Raw genomic sequence first — 17,988 nt, forward strand, 5'->3', positions numbered from 1 at the left:
AATAGGTTAACTGCAGAATCCCCTCCACTCCTATGCCCTCCACCCCCACTGTGTCCACAGTTCTAAGTGTGTGAGCCTGTTTCTCATTAGTATCTGTCCATACCAAACTCCCTTGCTATTTCTTTATGGAGAATTAATGCCTCCTGCTCTTTGAATATATGGCTGCTGTCACAGGCTGGTGCATTTTATTGTTTTGTTGCCTGTACTCTCTCTCCACTTATTTTCTTCATACAAAAGCCTTACATGCACTCCAACATACTGTCTCTTACTCTTTCTTTTGATTTAATAATTTGCATCATCCTATTCTTTTGTTGTTGTTGTTGTTGTTGTTAAGAAAACCCCAGTCTTCTTTTTTACAGTATATTATGCAGACTTCGGAAATTTCTTGGAGGCAGAAATATCTTAATTACGAGTTCCAAGCACATGAATGACCAAGCAATGTCGTATATATCAGTGGGAAACTCTGCATTCTAGATGATACCCACATTGCGATGTTGTATGGTGTCATCATGAAAAATGATAGAAAGCAATGATTTTGCAAAATTATTTAACAAATGTGTGATTTCAATAACATTAATTTGTTATATCTAACAGATCTTATAGTCTACTTAACAGTAAGTAAAGCTTATGACTTACCCTTCATGATTTGTTGTATGCAAATGAATTGATAGTTTGTTAAATACCATGCATCAATAAATCATCTAGGTTGTGTAAAAGTACTGCAGATGTATTTGCATTTGCTTATCCACTGGTACAACAGAAAAAAAAAATAGCTTTTGTCATCATTGATTGTGTATTTGTTTTAGTTTGGCTTCGTCCCTAATTTGTTTCTGACTAAATCAAGACATGTCGTAATAACGAATGGCCATGAACTTGCCCAACTCAAACGTAGGAGCTACCCAGGTGCAATTGAAGGCAGCATGTGTTCATGTGTTTAAGCAGATTTATGTAGATTTCACTTTTAAAAAACAAGACTTTAAAAATACTCAAAAATATTTTAATAATTTTTTTAATAGATTACATATAACTTTTAACAGTGCATACCTACTAATTTAGGTCATTTTATATGATATAGCAGATAACACTTAAAAAGTAAGGTTTTAAAAGTACTCAAAATTATTTAGTGTAATAATATTGTTGCATAATTTTCTTCAAGTTGATTTCACATATTACTTTTTATAGTAAAGTTAAAATGCTCAAGAAGGCATTTGAACTCTATTTCACTGCTGCAGACAAAACCAAAGGTTCAAAGCAGCTTTTCAGTCATAGTCTGTTCCAATCTGAGACATTTGCACACCTCTTATCTTCAATCTGATTTGCGAAAAACTCCCTTTAACTGATCAAAGAAAATTTATATTTTAGCTGTGCTATAATACTAAGTCAGGTCATTTATATCTCAATTGCTACTCTCCAGATCCCATTTTTATTCCTGATTCCTGGAGCTTTTGTCTGAATGTATCTCTCAGTTGTGTTTAATTTGATTTTCTATCCTCTCCTTCTGAAGTGTCAGAACTGTACCAAGCTGGCTTGACAACTGAATTATTTCTTCAGGGTCTCCAGGGGTGCGGACACTCTGCCCTGATGGTCATGGAGAGAAGAGCAGAGCAGGGGGACAGTTTGCATGAACAGCTGGGCCCTGTTTTCAGTCCTCTGACTCAATTACCTCATCCTCTTTGAAGAGCTCTTTCCTTACACACTTTCACACATGCAGCACACATAAGGGTCAATAGAGTGGTCTGGATCTTTAGGACAAGGCCTACAACCCTAAACATCAAGGATAGAGGAGGAGTTGCTCAGAGAATCCCCAAAGAAGTAATAGAGGTGAATAATATAATGTTTTGAGATATTAGCTTAATTACTAATATAAAAAGAATGCAACAATGTGTCAATGACATAACATTTCAAGCCTATGAAAACCACTAATGTCTTTCTACAGCCAAAAACATCATCTTAACGCTATTCCTTGTATGCTTTATGGATAGCTCTCACAAATGCTCTCTTTTCATTTTTCAGCAAGACACTGAAATTGAGAAACACAATGATCAGTGCCAAAGCCATCTGAATGCCAAATCACCAAGGCTTACATAGTGTTGGACAGAAAGCAAAACTTGTTTTTATCATTGCTTCCCAATGCTTCAGAAAACAGCCTAGGGTAAAACAATGCATTGCAACCACATAAGTGAATAACAATAGCCAATGAATGAGGTCACTAATAATGTATCACAGAGCTTGCGCCTCCTATAGGCACAAAAATGTACAATATGGTCATAATGGAAAAAAGAACAATATTGTCAGAAAACAAACTTCTCAAATAAACAGGACTGCCAATGACTCAATGCATGGGGCCGTGTTTTAGATTTTCTAGCTAAACTACTACCTGTCGGAGGAAAGGTGGGTGAAATGGCTACTATTTTCACTATTACAGTAAGTGGGGCTTTCACAAAATTTTCAGGAAAGTGTGAGAATGATTAAACATGGAGTGCTCTGCTGCAATAACAGTTTTCTTTGCCCTGTCTAACATGTGATTAAGTTACAAAAGAGAATGTATTTACAACAGGTGCCTCTAATACAGTGCAGGCATGAGGGGCTCCATGCTCTCTCTCTAACCTCCATGAACCTGCCAGGGAAATCCGATTACAGCTTATACACAGGCAAACACCACTCTTACTCACAGAGCAAGGGGCAGAGGGAGAGGACAGGTGTTTGTCAGTGTGTGAATCGCACTGTGCATATGTGTTGTTTAATTATTTCTTAATTTATTTATAGTTCAAAGTGGTATTTACTCCCTGTGTTAATATAAATTTTACTTTAAAGGAATAGTTCACCCAAAATGTAATATTTTCTCTTCAGTTATTCACCCTCATGCCATCTCAGATGTGTATGATGCTGTTTTTTCAACAAAACACAAATGAAGATTTTTAGAATATCTCAGCTCTGTTGGTCCATTCAATGCAAGTGAATTGTGTCCAAAACTGTAAAAAAAATAAAATAAAATAAACATATAAAGGCAGCATAAAAGTATTCCATATGTCTCCAGTGGATAAATCTCTGTCTTCAGAAGCAATATGGTAAGTGTGGGTGAGAAACAGATCAATATTTAGGTAATTTTTTACTGTAAATCTCCACTTTCACATCATTATTTTTATTTATTTTTTTTTTTGGCGATTGCATTCTTAGTGAATATCGCCACCTACTGGACAGGGAGGAGAATTTATAGTGAAAAAAGGACTTTATTGATCTGTTTCTCACCCACACCTATCATATCACTTCAGAAGACATGGATTTAACCACTGAAATCATATGGATTACTTTTATGCTGCCTTTATGTGCTTTTTTGGACCTTCAAAATTCTGGTCACAATTCACTTGCATTGTGAGGACCTACAGAGCAGAGATATTCTTCCAAATATCTTAATATGTGTTCAGCAGAAAAAAGAAATTCATACACATCTGGGGTGGCGTGAGGGTGAGTAAATGATGAGATAATTTTCATTTTTGGGTGAACTATCCCTTTAATGTTTGATAAGTAAAGTACAACTGGGCTTAATGCTGCCTTCATGTGCTATCAGAATTATCCTACTTCCCACTTATGAAGTGGTAATTATGAGTACGTTGTGTTCACATGCTTTGTTGTCAGAAAGAATGGGAAACATGGACGACACCAGGTTCATTCATACATATTTCTTGAGGAACTTTTCTTTTGACATCATAATACATATCACTGTACTGACGATAATGGAATTTTGCTAAAGCTATTTTCACAGTGTAAAAATGTACAACATGCATAGAATGGTTGCTGATTTACATAAATGAATTTGACCAAAACGGCAAGCGCTAACAATCAGCTCATTTACTTCAGAAACTGTACTCTCCTCCACCATGTTGAAAGTTTACGACTTCTGCCATCTTGAAAACTTGAGTATCAGAATTATCTCAGAGTTTCACAGCAGCAATTACAATTTGGGTGGTCATTCATGAGTGAATACAAGTGGGAAACTCGTATTTACGATAATTCCGATAGCACGTGAAGGCAGAATGAGGCACCCCAGTGTAAAAGGCACTTTTGATTTTATTTTCTCCCAAAAAACTCAACAGCAACAAAAACTACCACACCACATTCCTAAACACTTGTTTGTCAATATGCAATGGAACATTTTCCCGATTCATGAGATCATCGCGTGCAAAATGTCTAAAGGTTGATATTAAGGTAATATGAACTATCATTTAGTACCTTTAAACACTGCAAATTCATGGGGGAGGAGGCAGGACAGATTTTGCACAAGTTGGCAAATTTTGCCCTATATTACAGATTTTTATCTGAATTAATTTTTATTAAAACAACCTTCTGTTATTATTTATTTTCAAACAAATTATGTTGCTCCATCAATATTCAATATACCTTAAGGGGTGCCTTTTGTTCTGTTGTGCCCATCTATGGAATCTAGTATTGGCTGTTTTTTCCCCATGTAGAAATAAAGGTCATTGTTTCTTTACTTTTTTGAAATAAGGAAATAATATTTCAGTTCTGTGTGGTTTTAGCCCTCATTCGAAACAGTTTTGATACATGCAAATATATATATATATATATATATATATATATATATATATATATATATATATATATATATATATATAGACCTATATATAGACCTATATACAGTATACTGTATATATATTTTAATTTTAGAGTGCTTAGAGACCTTATTTGACAGTTTGAGATCTCCTCCCTCACAGCTTAATTTCACACTTGATAAATAAGGCTGTCAGCACAACTCCATTGTTAAGAACATATTTGCAAAGCTCCTTGCTGAATAAGCATGTCAAATATTGTGCTCTGCTGAAATGGGGAATTTATTTCATCCACTGTCAATTGCAACAACAGTGGGCGCGTCTATTTGCATTATTCTTCCTCTTTCAACCAATCCATATCTCGGGGGGCATGTCGTGAATGTTGGGGAACCAATCGGCAGTGTTTACTGCTGAACTTTTGCTACTTTGAGCAAGTTAATACATTGAGAGACGATGCCCTTCTCCGGTCTACTTAAGCGAAAGCCTTTAACTCTTTATATGCACAGACGCACAAATGACACGAAAAAGCGTGATAAAAAAAAAAAAAATAAATAAAAAAAAAAAACGTAGAAACGTAAAAAGTAGTATCATATCAACAAGTAGTTTGTAACTACCGTATTATCATCATACTGTCGCTCGTAAGCAGGTAATGTGTAATGAACCACAAAGTCAAAACGTGATGCAAGTCTCACAAAAAAATGCAGATCATTCAATAATCAGTATAGAATTCAATGAACACAACAGTAACGCCCACAGCTGAATTGCTCACTGTGTTTACGTGCATGTATTAGGCTACATATTACTTACGAACTAAGAATATTCAAGCGGGTTTGGTGGGATGTATCTCACGGTCTGTTCATGTTCCATAGCTGGAATTCGCACCCGAATGAGAGGCCCTCGCGCCTCATGAGGTCATTCTATGGAATTCGCGCGCTTCCAGCTCACTAAAAATTCCTCATGTGCAGGTAACACGCAGCATGTGTCAGTGTCACAATAACAAAACAATTTCAAAATCTGAATATGATTTATTGGCCTGATAAGATTGCTCATACGAGAAACGGACTCGGCAGTTGCTTACTTTAGACAGACGTTAAATAAGGAAATAAGAAGTGGATAGCAGGTCTCTAGTAGGTCTACTTATAAATAAAAACAAAAATAATTAATTTGAGAATTGAGAATTGAGTTTTTGAGTCGCATACGCACAAGACTTTGAATGGTTCGTCAATATTATACAGTGCATAGGCAGGACCGTATGCAAAGTTCTTATGCATTTATCTTATACTACGTATATTTTGTGTTTTATATTTTGTACACATCAGAAGAGCTTGAAAGTTTAGCTTTAAAGTTCTCCTCTCAACTGAAATTACATTGACATCATATTGGAAATGTTTTGGATTTTTACATTTGTTTAAGTCTTTGTTTTTTTGTCTCTGCTGAGAATAAACAATCATCCTAGTTATGATATATGAAGAAAAAAGAAATAGATGGATGTTACGCCTTTAAGAGTTAAGAAACTTGAAACCTTGTTTGCGCAACAATCAGTGCAGCTCAGAGCCGCCAAAGTGTCTAGACTAGCACATGATGGTAGTCAGCCAATGGCTCCATCACTCTCCTCGGGGGCCCTGTGTGTGTGTGTGTGTGTGTGTGTGTGTGTGTGTGTGTGTGTGTGTGTGTGTGTGTGTGTGTGTGTGTGTGTGTGTGACAGGGGGAGAGAAAAAAGGAAAAGGGGACTGAAACGGAGAAAGAGAGCGAGAGAGAGAGAGAGAGAGAGAGAGAGAGAGAGAGAGAGAGAGAGAGAGATAGATCTGGGTTGCAGTTTGACCAGATCTGAATACGGAACCAGGAGCCTACTATAAGTCCACGGATTGTTCATTTTCTGGCCCCGGCGCACAAGGATATTTTTGGATTGCAAAAAGAGTGCGCTGGAATGGTGGAAAACAACCGGAATTGTGAATGCTGTGAGGAATTGTCTATGGATTTAATTCGCCGAGGAGCAGCTTCATTCATGGCACCAGACCCGTTGTCGAAGAGTGGATTTGAACGTGTTGCAAAGTCCGAAAACATTTGAGAGCGCGCAAGTTTTTCGCTAGCTACTGTAGCTTTTCGGTTGGGTTGCTTCTTTAGTCGGTCTCTCCTCTCTTTGAATAATTACTCGCTCCCCTAAAACTTGTAGTGCATTAAAATCCAACACTATCGGATTGTAGGTCCACTTTACAGCAAACATTGTTCACGTACTTGACAACATTCTTCTAAAATGAATGCATTTTGATTTCTGTGTAGTCTTGCATTTGTTTAATGTTTTGTATTTTAATGCAATATGACATTGTGCCTTCAAAACTAATGTTGTGGTTTTGCCACCAATATACGGTGCTCGGCTGTGCACGCGCTGCACAGCGTTCGGCGAACATTAATGTTTCGCGACCTCAGAAACAGTTTTAAATCGCGAAGATCTGAACGTAAATAAGAACGCATCTTGAGTGTCAAGTTGTCGTATGTTCAGGACGAAACGCTCAGGTCTTGTGCGGCGACTCTGGAGAAGCCGTTTGATTCCAGATGAAGAGGGGGACGATGGATATGGCAAAAGCGGTGAGGGGTCTCGGGACGATCTGCTTGGCACCAACCCAGAGAAAATTCCCAAGACGGAGTTCGGACCGATGACGCCGAGCGGGTCGCCTTGCGCGGACTATAGGGAAGTGTGTACGAGGAATCCCACTGAGAGCAGCGGTGGCTCATCAGGGGGCGTTTTGGACCAAGATGGGGGTACGGTGTGTGTCCTGGAGCAGGGAAGCCTTCGGTCTGTGCAGGACAGCGACTGTAGAACAGTCACTTGCTGTTTATTTAAAGATCGGGACCATCATTATGGATCTAGAAGCCCGGAGGCGGCTCAAGGTAAAGAGCCAGGCTCGTGTCAGTTTGTGCTGAGAAACACTGGTTCTTCTCGGGACCCCGGTCCTCTGGAGAGTCAGGAGACGAAATCTGGTTCCGTCATGGAGCAGGAGCTCAAGTCCGCCACCTACTCGCTATTGAAAAGGTTAAAAGAGAAAACGTTGGATACTTTGTTGGAAGCCGTGGAGTCCAAAGGAGGGATGCCGAGCGACTGTGTGATGGTATCGCGGACCGAGTTGCGACTGGGCGGCCACATGGCTCCTCCTCAGCTGCTCATCTGCAAGCTTTACCGGTGGTCCGACCTGCAGCACACGGCCCAGCTTAAAGCGCTCTGTGAGTGCAAGAGCTTCGGAGCTCAGGACGGTCCGGTAGTGTGCTGCAATCCATACCATTACAGCCGACTCTGTGGGCCAGGTAGGCGCTCCCTTTCCTGAGCTTCTTGAGGTGAAGATGCTCATGCTACCATTGTCTTATATTGCTTGCGTACTTAAACATTTTAAAATGGCTAGGCCAGTTGTAACTGAGATTAACACATAATTGGATTTTTGGTATGTCATTTTAATATAGTTGCTTTACTTGCCATCTGATAATATATCAGTGAGCTTGCCCCTGGGTGCATTGGAGCGGTATTATTCAGTTGTACAGTGCTATTCATCTATTGCAGCCATTGATAAAATGTAGCAACTTGGAATTGCTGAAAATTGTACTGTTGCAAGGGAATGGAAATGTAGACTTGCTTTTTAAGGTGAAAAATATAACAGACACTCTTAGTAGGATGTAAAAAAATATGTTTACTTGCCTGAAATATTTGATATTGAATAACAATGTACACACACATTTTGCACCTTGTCGCTAATGGACCTGCACTGTAGCCTACTGAAATTCTGACCTCAATATTTTCTGCTGCTTCAATGTTTTCCATCAACCAAGGAAGCTATGGACAGATTGAATACAAAAATACTAATGTCAATATGTCATAGAAAATGCATGGTATTTTACACTCGTGTTCTCTTACAAACAGGTGTATTTATTAGACGTTGCTGAGCTGAACTGATAGACATCGTTTTGGACGGTGTTTGTGACACTGCATTAGATTATGCTGCATAGTTTATAAATGATCAGTCGGCCAATGGCTTATGTGTTCTCTAAATTACTGCCACAAATTATTGAGTAAGAGGGACAGATAACCCATAATTGGCAAGGACAGGTATTATATTTCTAGATAATTATCCTGAGACTATAACTTCATGAAGACACATGCTTAACATATCTTAAAATTGTATATTTTTTTATTCTAATACTTTAAAAAAATTATTATTACATTTTGAAATAGTCTTTAGCAATAACATAATTTAGTCAACCAGTGCTTTCTTGCCCAATCCAGTTTAATCAAAAATCACGTGTGTTGTGTGTGTGTCACAAGACAAGTCTATACTCTGACCTCAGACTGACCAATACTTTTAAGTTTCTAAAATAAAGATACATACATTGGGCGTAGATTCCAGGGGGGATGGGGGAGGTAACACCCCCCCCCCCCCAATAATCAAAACAAGCAAGTTCAACCCCCCCCCCCCCCCAATATTTATACAATGATCAATGCAAACATGTAAATTTTTCACACTGTAACCCCCACCCCCCCAATGTTCAAGCCAAATCTACGCCTATATATATATATATATATATACACACACACACACACACAGTATATATATACCAATCAGCCACAACATTAAATACACCTGCCTAATATTGTGTAGGTCCCCCTCGTGCCGCCAAATCAGTGCCAACCCGCATCTCAGGATAGCATTCTGAGATGATATTCTTCTCACCACAATTGTACAGTGCGGTTATCTGAGTTACTGTAGACTTTGTCAGTTCGAACCATTCTGGCCATTCTCTGTTGACCTCTCTCATCAACAAGGCGTTTCCGTCCACAGAACTGCCGCTCACTGGATGTTTTTTGTTTTTGGCACCATTCTGAGTAAACTCTAGAGACTGTTGTGCGTGAAAATCCCAGGAGATCAGCAGTTACAGAAATACTCAAACCAGCCCATCTGGCTCCAACAATCATCCATGCAATTATCTAATCAGTCAATCGTGTGACAGCAGTGCAGTGCATAAAATCATCAGAGACGGGTCAGGAGCTTCAGTTACTGTTCACATCAACCATCAGAATGGGGAAAAAATGTGATCTCAGTGATTTGGACCATGGCATGATTGTTGGTGCCAGACGGGTTGGTTTGAGTATTTCTGTAACTGCTGATCTCCTGGGATTTTCACACACAACAATCTAAAATTCCTTGCATTCATGTGACACATTGACAATCCTGTTAGGACAACACTTGGCAACCTGAGACATTTGGCAACCTCTAAATATGATTTTTTTTCTGTAATAAATCCTCACATATATTATTGATATGTTTCATAACACTTTGTGACCAGTTAAGAGTTCAAAACTCTTTGCTCAACATTTTATTGGAAGAGTCGCTTGAGGGAGACAGCAGCCCCCTCTCTCTCCCCTCTGTTCTATCTTATTGGGGCTGGAGTGCAGAGATGCACATAGCTCACAGGCACTCATGCGTGTCTCCATGAAGATGGTATTTCTTTCATGCGAATGAACAACAGAGCCCCCTCAAACTTCAAACCCCATCAATGGTTTTGACATCTTTTTTTCAAGGTTAATTTTCACAGATGACGTTAAAGAGAGAAATCCTATTGTTGGGATCTTGCCCTGTGCTTATGAGAGCATTTAATCACACAAAACAGTGTTTGAGTAAACATCTCAATGTATTTAGCGAGGCCGCCTGCTGTTGTGCTAAAAAGGCTCACAAAGAAGCTATTTTTTTACAACAGGATTTGTTTATCAAGATTAGCATTTAAGACATCTAACTTTCATTTTGTTTTGTGTTGATTAAGTCCGTTTTGGATTTACCTGAACTAAAGAAATTTCCTCTTTGAATTATATCAGTTTCAAGTTGCGTTTTAAAAGTCGGCTTTTCCTGAAGAGGACCCCTCATGCTATTTAGGTGAAAGAGAGGCGGTAATATGCAGTTGCATACAACTGGCGCCAGACTGACTCGCTGTGTATGAGTGACTGAGTTTAGGATCCTGGCAATTACTGCCGCCACTCTTAAAGAGACAGTCCACATTATGCTTTTTTTTCCCCTCCACGACTAAAAGGCGTGGTCATTATTTGTCCAGACTCCAGAGACTTTTTCCCTTTGTGCTGTCTAACTTTTCATGGTTTCCTTTGTTTAGTAGGAGTTTTTTGTTTTACTACAGTTAAAAAAACTTCATTGCCTACTTAGCAACATGTCATTTTTGTATTAATCGTAAATAGCAATTAGTGCATATGTCATTTAATAGAGTATCATGTCAAAAAAATAGGCTTGTATCTATTTATTATTGTTAGCCTAACCTTATATGATGAGACTGTTCATGCTTTGTTCACTGAGATTTGTCTGAAAAAGTAAAAAACAATTATAGAAAATGAAAGTATTAAACTGAGCTGCACTATTTCAAATTGCTTTGATACAGTGATGAAAAGTTTATGACTTTGTTTGTTGTTAAATACTGTAAAACATGTTTAACAGAGCTGAGTACCCCACTAATATTGATGTCCGTTAGCATTATGAAATTAGCTAAAATATTCAATAAACGAACATGCATGGGATGGAGGATGTGTAGTACTTTGTGAATGAGGTGCGTTTGAATTTTGTGGAAATCTTTGGAGCTTTCTGCAGAGTTCTGCATGTGCAGATTCTATGTGGGCCAACAAATAACATTTGTTACATTTACATAACATTTACTTCTAGTAAGCCTTAGACTTCCCACCTAGTTTGCCCAGATTACAAAAAAAAAAAACTGTTCTCTACATTTGTTCCAATTGTAATCATACTTTTGTTATGTTTTAGAGTCACCCCCTCCTCCATACTCAAGACTTTCTCCCAGCGAAGAACATAAGACACTGGGTAAGTTTGCCTTGTTGTCTCTTTCACTCTCACACTTTACCTGCTTGTAGTTACTGATAAAATATGTGCTTTTTAAGTAGTTATAAGATTTGTAAATTTATGCAAACTCTGACGAAACAGATGATGGGAGATCATTTAATGGCTATATAATTTAACAAATCAATCTGTGTAACAAAATAACCTGGCCCTTGTGAAGTCAGTGTCATCAGTTGTTACACACTGGCTGAATCCCTGGCTTTACAGAGAGCCAAAGGGGAAGCAAAAGAAGAATTTTTAGAATTTTAATGGTGGCAATTATGCACAGTGACCAGCAGAGAGCCAGTGGAGGCTGCAGCCAGTATCCGGCGGGCCCATTTTCAGCATGCCAATCTGGAGCCAGCCAAGGCTCGCCCCGTCTGTTGTGAGGGCTGCTGGGGTCTGGCATTCGGAAGGCGACTGGGCTGGGATATCCTCTCGGTACCATAGCTTAACATCGGGCACACTGTTGGCAGGAGGTGGGGTGGTGAGAGGGTCCATCTGGAATTGATGCTTTGGTGGTTTGCAGCTTGGCTTGTTAATTGTGATTGCCTTTTTTTAGAGACCAGCATAAGTAGCCTGATAACACATATTTATAGTTGTCACCAGTTTGAAATTTATTGTTGAAATTTAAGATCTATACATAAACAAAATAAGCTCTTTACCAGAGATGACTTAGGCATGCTTTTTTTTCTCAGATCTGTCAGATTCCACACTCTCTTCCACTGAAACGGAGGCTGCCAGCTCACCAAACGTCACCCAAGGGGAATTATCAGGTGGGTTTGCCTATTTAAGATATTTAGGCTCTGGAATTTAGATTTTAGCATAGGTGTTAATTAGATAAGTTTGGAATCTTCATGTTAGTATGGCCTGTGATACAGTTGTCAGACTTATTGCTGTTCTTTCCAGTCCTGGAGAGCTCCTGTGGTAATATCTTTGTTTAAACAAAGGCTACGTGCCTGTGATGGTGACCTTGCACCAAATATTTACTCTTTTTTTCCCTCTGCAAGAGGGAGCAATGAGCAGGCATGTTTTTTTTTTGTTGTTGTTTTTTTTCTCTTTATGTATTATAATGTTACAAACGTCCTTTTTTATCATACGTGTTCTGAAACACTATTCCATGTTTCAGGAATGGAGTCACAATTACCAATCATGGACATTTTAAATCACAGCATTTTAAATAAAAATAGCACAAGTACACTTATAAAAACATTAAAAAAAGGAGTTTTGTGGGGCCTGGGTAGCTCAGCGAGTATTGACACTGACTGTCACCCCTAGAGTCGCGAGTTCGAATCCAGAGGGCATGCTGAGTGACTCCAGCCAGGTCTCCTAAGCAACCAAATTGGCCTGGTTGCTAGGTAGGGTAGAGTCACATGGGGTAACCTCCTCGTGGTCGCGATTAGGGGTTCTTCCTCTCAATGGGGCATGTGATAATTGTGCGTGGGTCATGGAGAATAGCATGAGCCTCCCGTGCTGTGAGTCTCCGCGTTGTCATGCACAACGAGCCACGTGATAAGATCCGTGGATTGACGGTCTCAGAAGCGGAGACAAATAAGACTTGTCCTCCGCCACCCGGATTGAAGTGAGTAACCGTGCCACCACGAGGGTCTACTAAGTAGTGGGAATTGGGCATTCCAAATTGGGAGAAAAGGGGATAAAAAAAAAAAAAAGGTGTTTTGTTTGGTTTCAAATAATAAAACAATAGATGTACTGTTCAAAATTAAGACAGAAGTATTTGGGAACTTTCTGGTTGTTATAAAGTTGAACATAACTTTTGTGTGAACAACACCTTTGGTTACTCTACTTGGGCACTAATGTGAACTTTAGAGGAACTGAATTTATATATCTACTAAGTAATTTGAATAATGGCTAAGAAAGTGAAGTTAGTTCTGAGAAAAGCCCCAGCATCATTTGTTTGCAGATGCCACTTGGTCTGATATTTTGTATCTTTAAGTGTGTCAAAGAAATTTCCAAATATGATTTGGGGTTATTGTAGTTTTTTAGTTTTAAGGGCTACGAATATGGAGCTAAATAAAAGACAAAAAGATATGAATTTAAATTTCATAAATTTGAATTCTAAAGATATGGCATTTAACAAAATTGAATTGTTTTTATGGCATGTTTTATAGATTTGTATTTTTAAACAGTATATTTTATGTTCTGAATTTTTTTAGAGGTGAAGTTAGCTGTAAATATTCAGATTATAAAATTACAGCTGAAGAAGAAATACAGTATTTTAAAATTCAATATAGAGTTCAATATTCTAAAATTCAAAACGCAGAAATTCAGATCTTACAGAAAGTAGGCCAGAGGTCAAGCATCCGGGTTCCACAGGGAAAAGTAAAGGGTTTCAGAGAAGTCGAACGGAGCATTTTGGCCAATCACAGAGCTACAATGGCAATTCCAGAATTTGCAGTGAAGACTTAAAATGTAACATATATCAGTACCCACGACCAGTATATATCGAACCACTTCAATGAATTATCATAGACACCTGCAGATAGAGTGCAGACATCAGAAAATGTTCAGTCTAAACAAGTTTTCTTCCACTTTAGATCAGGAAATGAACTTGCGATGCAGACGTGACTAAAGTGGACATGAGTAAAAACTTTGTGAATTGAAATGTACAATCCAGAAATAATATTAGCCACATAATATAGAAGGGTTGACACTCCTAAGAACATGTAGTAATTCTTTTTTATTAACTGTTGTTTTCACATAAATGAGGAAAACCTTTCGTTACGGACGTGACAGTTGTGAAAGCAGCATTTGATGAGGGGGAAATCAAAACGCTAAAACTTGTAACTTTGATCTCTGAGACATCTGTATGATATTACCATCAAGGCTGCATGATGGATTTAAATAAGATTAAAATTGCGATATGGCCTTGCACAAATACAAAGCCGCTATGGGCTGCATTTGTAAATATATAGTCTGAATTGACCCTTTCAGAAAGCACTGCTGAGGGAGTGGAGCCCTGACGAGAGTGAAAGCGGAACACGCAGAGTAATGCAGCAATTATTATCATATTACAGTTCAAACGGCAAAGTTTGTCAAAATGGTCCCTTCTCAAACAAGTCATAGACCAAAGCAATGGTCAGACATCTATCAGAATAATCATAGTAAATGAAGGAGCACTGATGGTTGTGATTCTCTCGTTGACATACATGTGATTTGATATGAAGCATCTATAACGGTCACGTCCTCAACACATGTTCATGAGTGTTTATAGTATCCAACTTTTTCCTACGTCCCGTGATGCTTAGCGCGAAATGTGGCCGTTACTTCCGTTGTCAAGTTAACACAGCTGTTGTTGCGGCGTTCATCCATTCATTCTTTCATTGTGGTGTTGGGATTTTGAGGAGAGCGTGTATGATTTCATGAGGACATCAATCGCTATATCAGTGTGTTACTGAACGATAATAAACTGCAAAAAAATTAATAAAGACAAAGAAAGCATGAACAAAACCGCTGTGCTGTTTCTCCCAGATGCAGTTGAGATTTAATTTAAGCACAAGCACAACATTTCGAGCAAAATTATTGGTTGTTTTAGTGGAGTACCTGTGTTAGTTCAGCTTCAGATGTGTGTGCTTGTTAGAGCCCGACTGATATGGGATTTTTGAGACCGATACCAATACTGATTTTAGAGAGGGAAAATTCACAGATTACCGATATGGTGGCCGATATAGTTAATTTTTGAGCTAGAATGAAAACAGACCTTTTCTATGTGGATTTTTCACCGATTTTGCACTGATATGACAATGCAAAGGTACTCAGAAGGCTGCTTTCTTAAACAAATTTTTTTTTATCAAAGAATATTTGACATTATTATTATACATTGCCAACAAATTCTAGAAATGAACACTGAGAAAATAAAGAATAAATAAAAATACAATAAATAGCTTAATAAACATAAGTACTGTATGTTTAGTATCAGTCAATGGCTGACCATTAAAATAAAGAATAAATACAAATACAATAAATAGCTAAATAAACATCAGTACTGTTCAGTATCAGTCAATTGCTGACCATTAATATAAAGAATAAATAAAAATAAAATAAATGGCTAAATAAACATCAGTACTGTTTAGTATCAGTCAATTGCTGACCATTAAAATAAAGAATAAATAAAAATAAAATAAATAGCTAAATGAACATCAGTATTACTGTTTAGTATCAGTCAAATGCTGACTATTTTAATACTGCCAAGTCAAGATAAACAGCAGCAGTGGTGTTACACTGTATTCTGCTATACAAGTTCAGAGGAAATTTTCAACGGTGGGAAACCAGACTTTTAAATATTACATTTTATAAATGCAACGACTGGAATTGTTCGGTTGATGGGGGTACCAAACTGTGAATCCTAAACAAAACAGTTTGATGAATACATGTTTACTCATTAGCTTCCACTCAGCTGACAACAATGAAAGTAGCTACGTGATTAGCTAGTTAGCTATAAGCTCGTTGTCACGGAGAGTAAAAGATGGACATTGTTTATTTTACTTTCCAGCATTGTGTCTCACCAACTAGGTAACAGCATAGCATGAAATCAACACTCACCACACACAATCCACCACCGCACCGTTGTCTGCTGAGCTGCAAATAGATGCTCTGATGTTTACCTTTCAATCTGCTACATTACTGACTGCACTGACAAACTATAGCTGGCTAACAGCAAACAGACATGAGTGACATGGTTGTCAGGGGACAGGGTTAACGTTATATTAGTAATACTGAAAAGGGAAAATTATGGGGTCATTGTTTATTAACTTTCCAGTATTTATTTCATTAGTTAGCAACTTACTGACACACAGCTCAACTCCGCCCTGTCTGCAGAGCAACCATCAGTTCAGCTCTGTAAACAATGGAGTTGGAGCATGCTCTACTGGGCAAACTATGCTATGACACCAATTCTAAAGCATTGTTTTCTGCATTATATGTTCTGAAAAAAAGTTTTCATATCGGCGCATATCTGTAAAATATATACACAGATACCGATATATCGGTGAAAGGCTAATATCGGACGATAATATCGGCCGACCGATATATCGGTCGGGCACTAGTGCTTGTACTTGTCACCCTGCATGTTCAAATCAGACAGTCACACTAAGGAAGAGCCGTGATGTTCTCGTCTTTGGGTATGTAATCGCTTTTTCAAGTTTTCCAATCGGATAGTAATTTCCTTTTAAATCCACACGTAATTTAATCTTTTGTTCAGCGGGTGATTCACAGGTGAGAGTTAGTGCTTCGCTGCCATCCGGGACGCATCAGTATGCCGTTTTAAACCTCAAATGCGACGTGGTTTTTGACTACCTCTGTATGTGTTTTTGTGATCCAATCACAAAATATTTTACACCCCGTTTACAACTATATTTAGCACTGACCAATTACGATCGGATCATCCAAAACGCATCTTATTACCAGCTGTAAACAGGGTCTAAAATGACTGCAGCCAGAGCTGGGGAATGCTATAGAACGGTCTCTGGCGGAAGTCCCACCCACATTAGTTTCCCCAGTATGACCCCCAGGAAAAATGTGGATAGAAGTGAGACCATTTGTTCATCATACTCAACATCAACATATCAACATAAGTTAGCATTGTACAGAAAGTATCAACTTATTTGAATGAATATTGTTTTAGTGATATAATCTTAACCAATAAAACTTAATGGACATGACAGTGCTGAAACACAACAATATCATAAATTTGGCTCTTATAATGTAAAAAAGGCACTGTTATGACCAAGTGTGCATATTTTTCAGCTAATTCCTTATCTCTCACAGGCTACACCCCATGTCAGTCACTCTCACCTGTCTCCATCGTTTGTGCTTGCTTGGTTTGTGCTGTGTTTGGTATCGTTAATTATTCACCCCATCAAACTCCAAATGCAACAATGAAAATCATCTTCGTTTAAATACAAAATAACAGCCCACCCCAAACCACATTCAATTTGAAAAGAAAGAGATCAAAATAAACAATGAACAAAACACAGACAATTTCCGCACCATTTCTAAAACATTTTCAAACAGCTAGCCTATATTTTATAATTGCAAAAGAGGGACTGAAGGACTATTTATTTTCACTTTATGTTAACAAAAATAATTTTCCCGAGAGACAGGCCTAAGAATTTTCAGCGCTATGTCACATCCATAATGTTTTAGATGTTAAGATTATATCACTAAAACAATATTTATTCAAATAAGTTCAAAATTTGTACTAAGCTAACTTATGTTGATATGAAAAAATGGTCTCCTTCTATACTTTAAACACTCATGAAATGTGTTACGGACGTGACCGTTATAGATTCTTCATATCAAATCAAATGTATGTCAATGAGAGAATCACAACCATCAGTGCTCCTTCATTTACTATGATTATTCCGATAGATGTCTGACTATTGCTTTGGTCTATGACTTGTTTGAGAAGGGACCATTTTGACAAACTTTGCAATTTGAACTGTAATATGATAATAATTGCTGCATTACTCTGCGTGTTCCGCTTTCACTCCCGTCAGGGCTCCACTCGCTCAGCAGTGCTTTCTGAATGG

At 38.1% G+C, this 17,988-nt stretch overlaps 1 protein-coding gene across 1 annotated transcript in view; it reads left to right on the forward strand.

Moving 5' to 3' along the window:
- Positions 1 to 6,300: 6,300 nt before the first annotated feature.
- LOC127417239 (mothers against decapentaplegic homolog 6-like) overlaps positions 6,301 to 17,988 on the forward strand; it is a 48,316-nt gene continuing 36,628 nt past the window's right edge. The window contains exons 1-3 of the mRNA XM_051657111.1: positions 6,301 to 7,868; positions 11,369 to 11,425; positions 12,139 to 12,216. Coding sequence (XP_051513071.1) covers positions 7,061 to 7,868; positions 11,369 to 11,425; positions 12,139 to 12,216 — 943 coding nt within the window. The 5' untranslated portion in view covers positions 6,301 to 7,060. The remainder of the gene's footprint in view (positions 7,869 to 11,368; positions 11,426 to 12,138; positions 12,217 to 17,988) is intronic.

The sequence above is a fragment of the Myxocyprinus asiaticus genome, chromosome 26, assembly GCF_019703515.2.
Source record: "Myxocyprinus asiaticus isolate MX2 ecotype Aquarium Trade chromosome 26, UBuf_Myxa_2, whole genome shotgun sequence".
NCBI lineage: Eukaryota > Metazoa > Chordata > Actinopteri > Cypriniformes > Catostomidae > Myxocyprinus > Myxocyprinus asiaticus.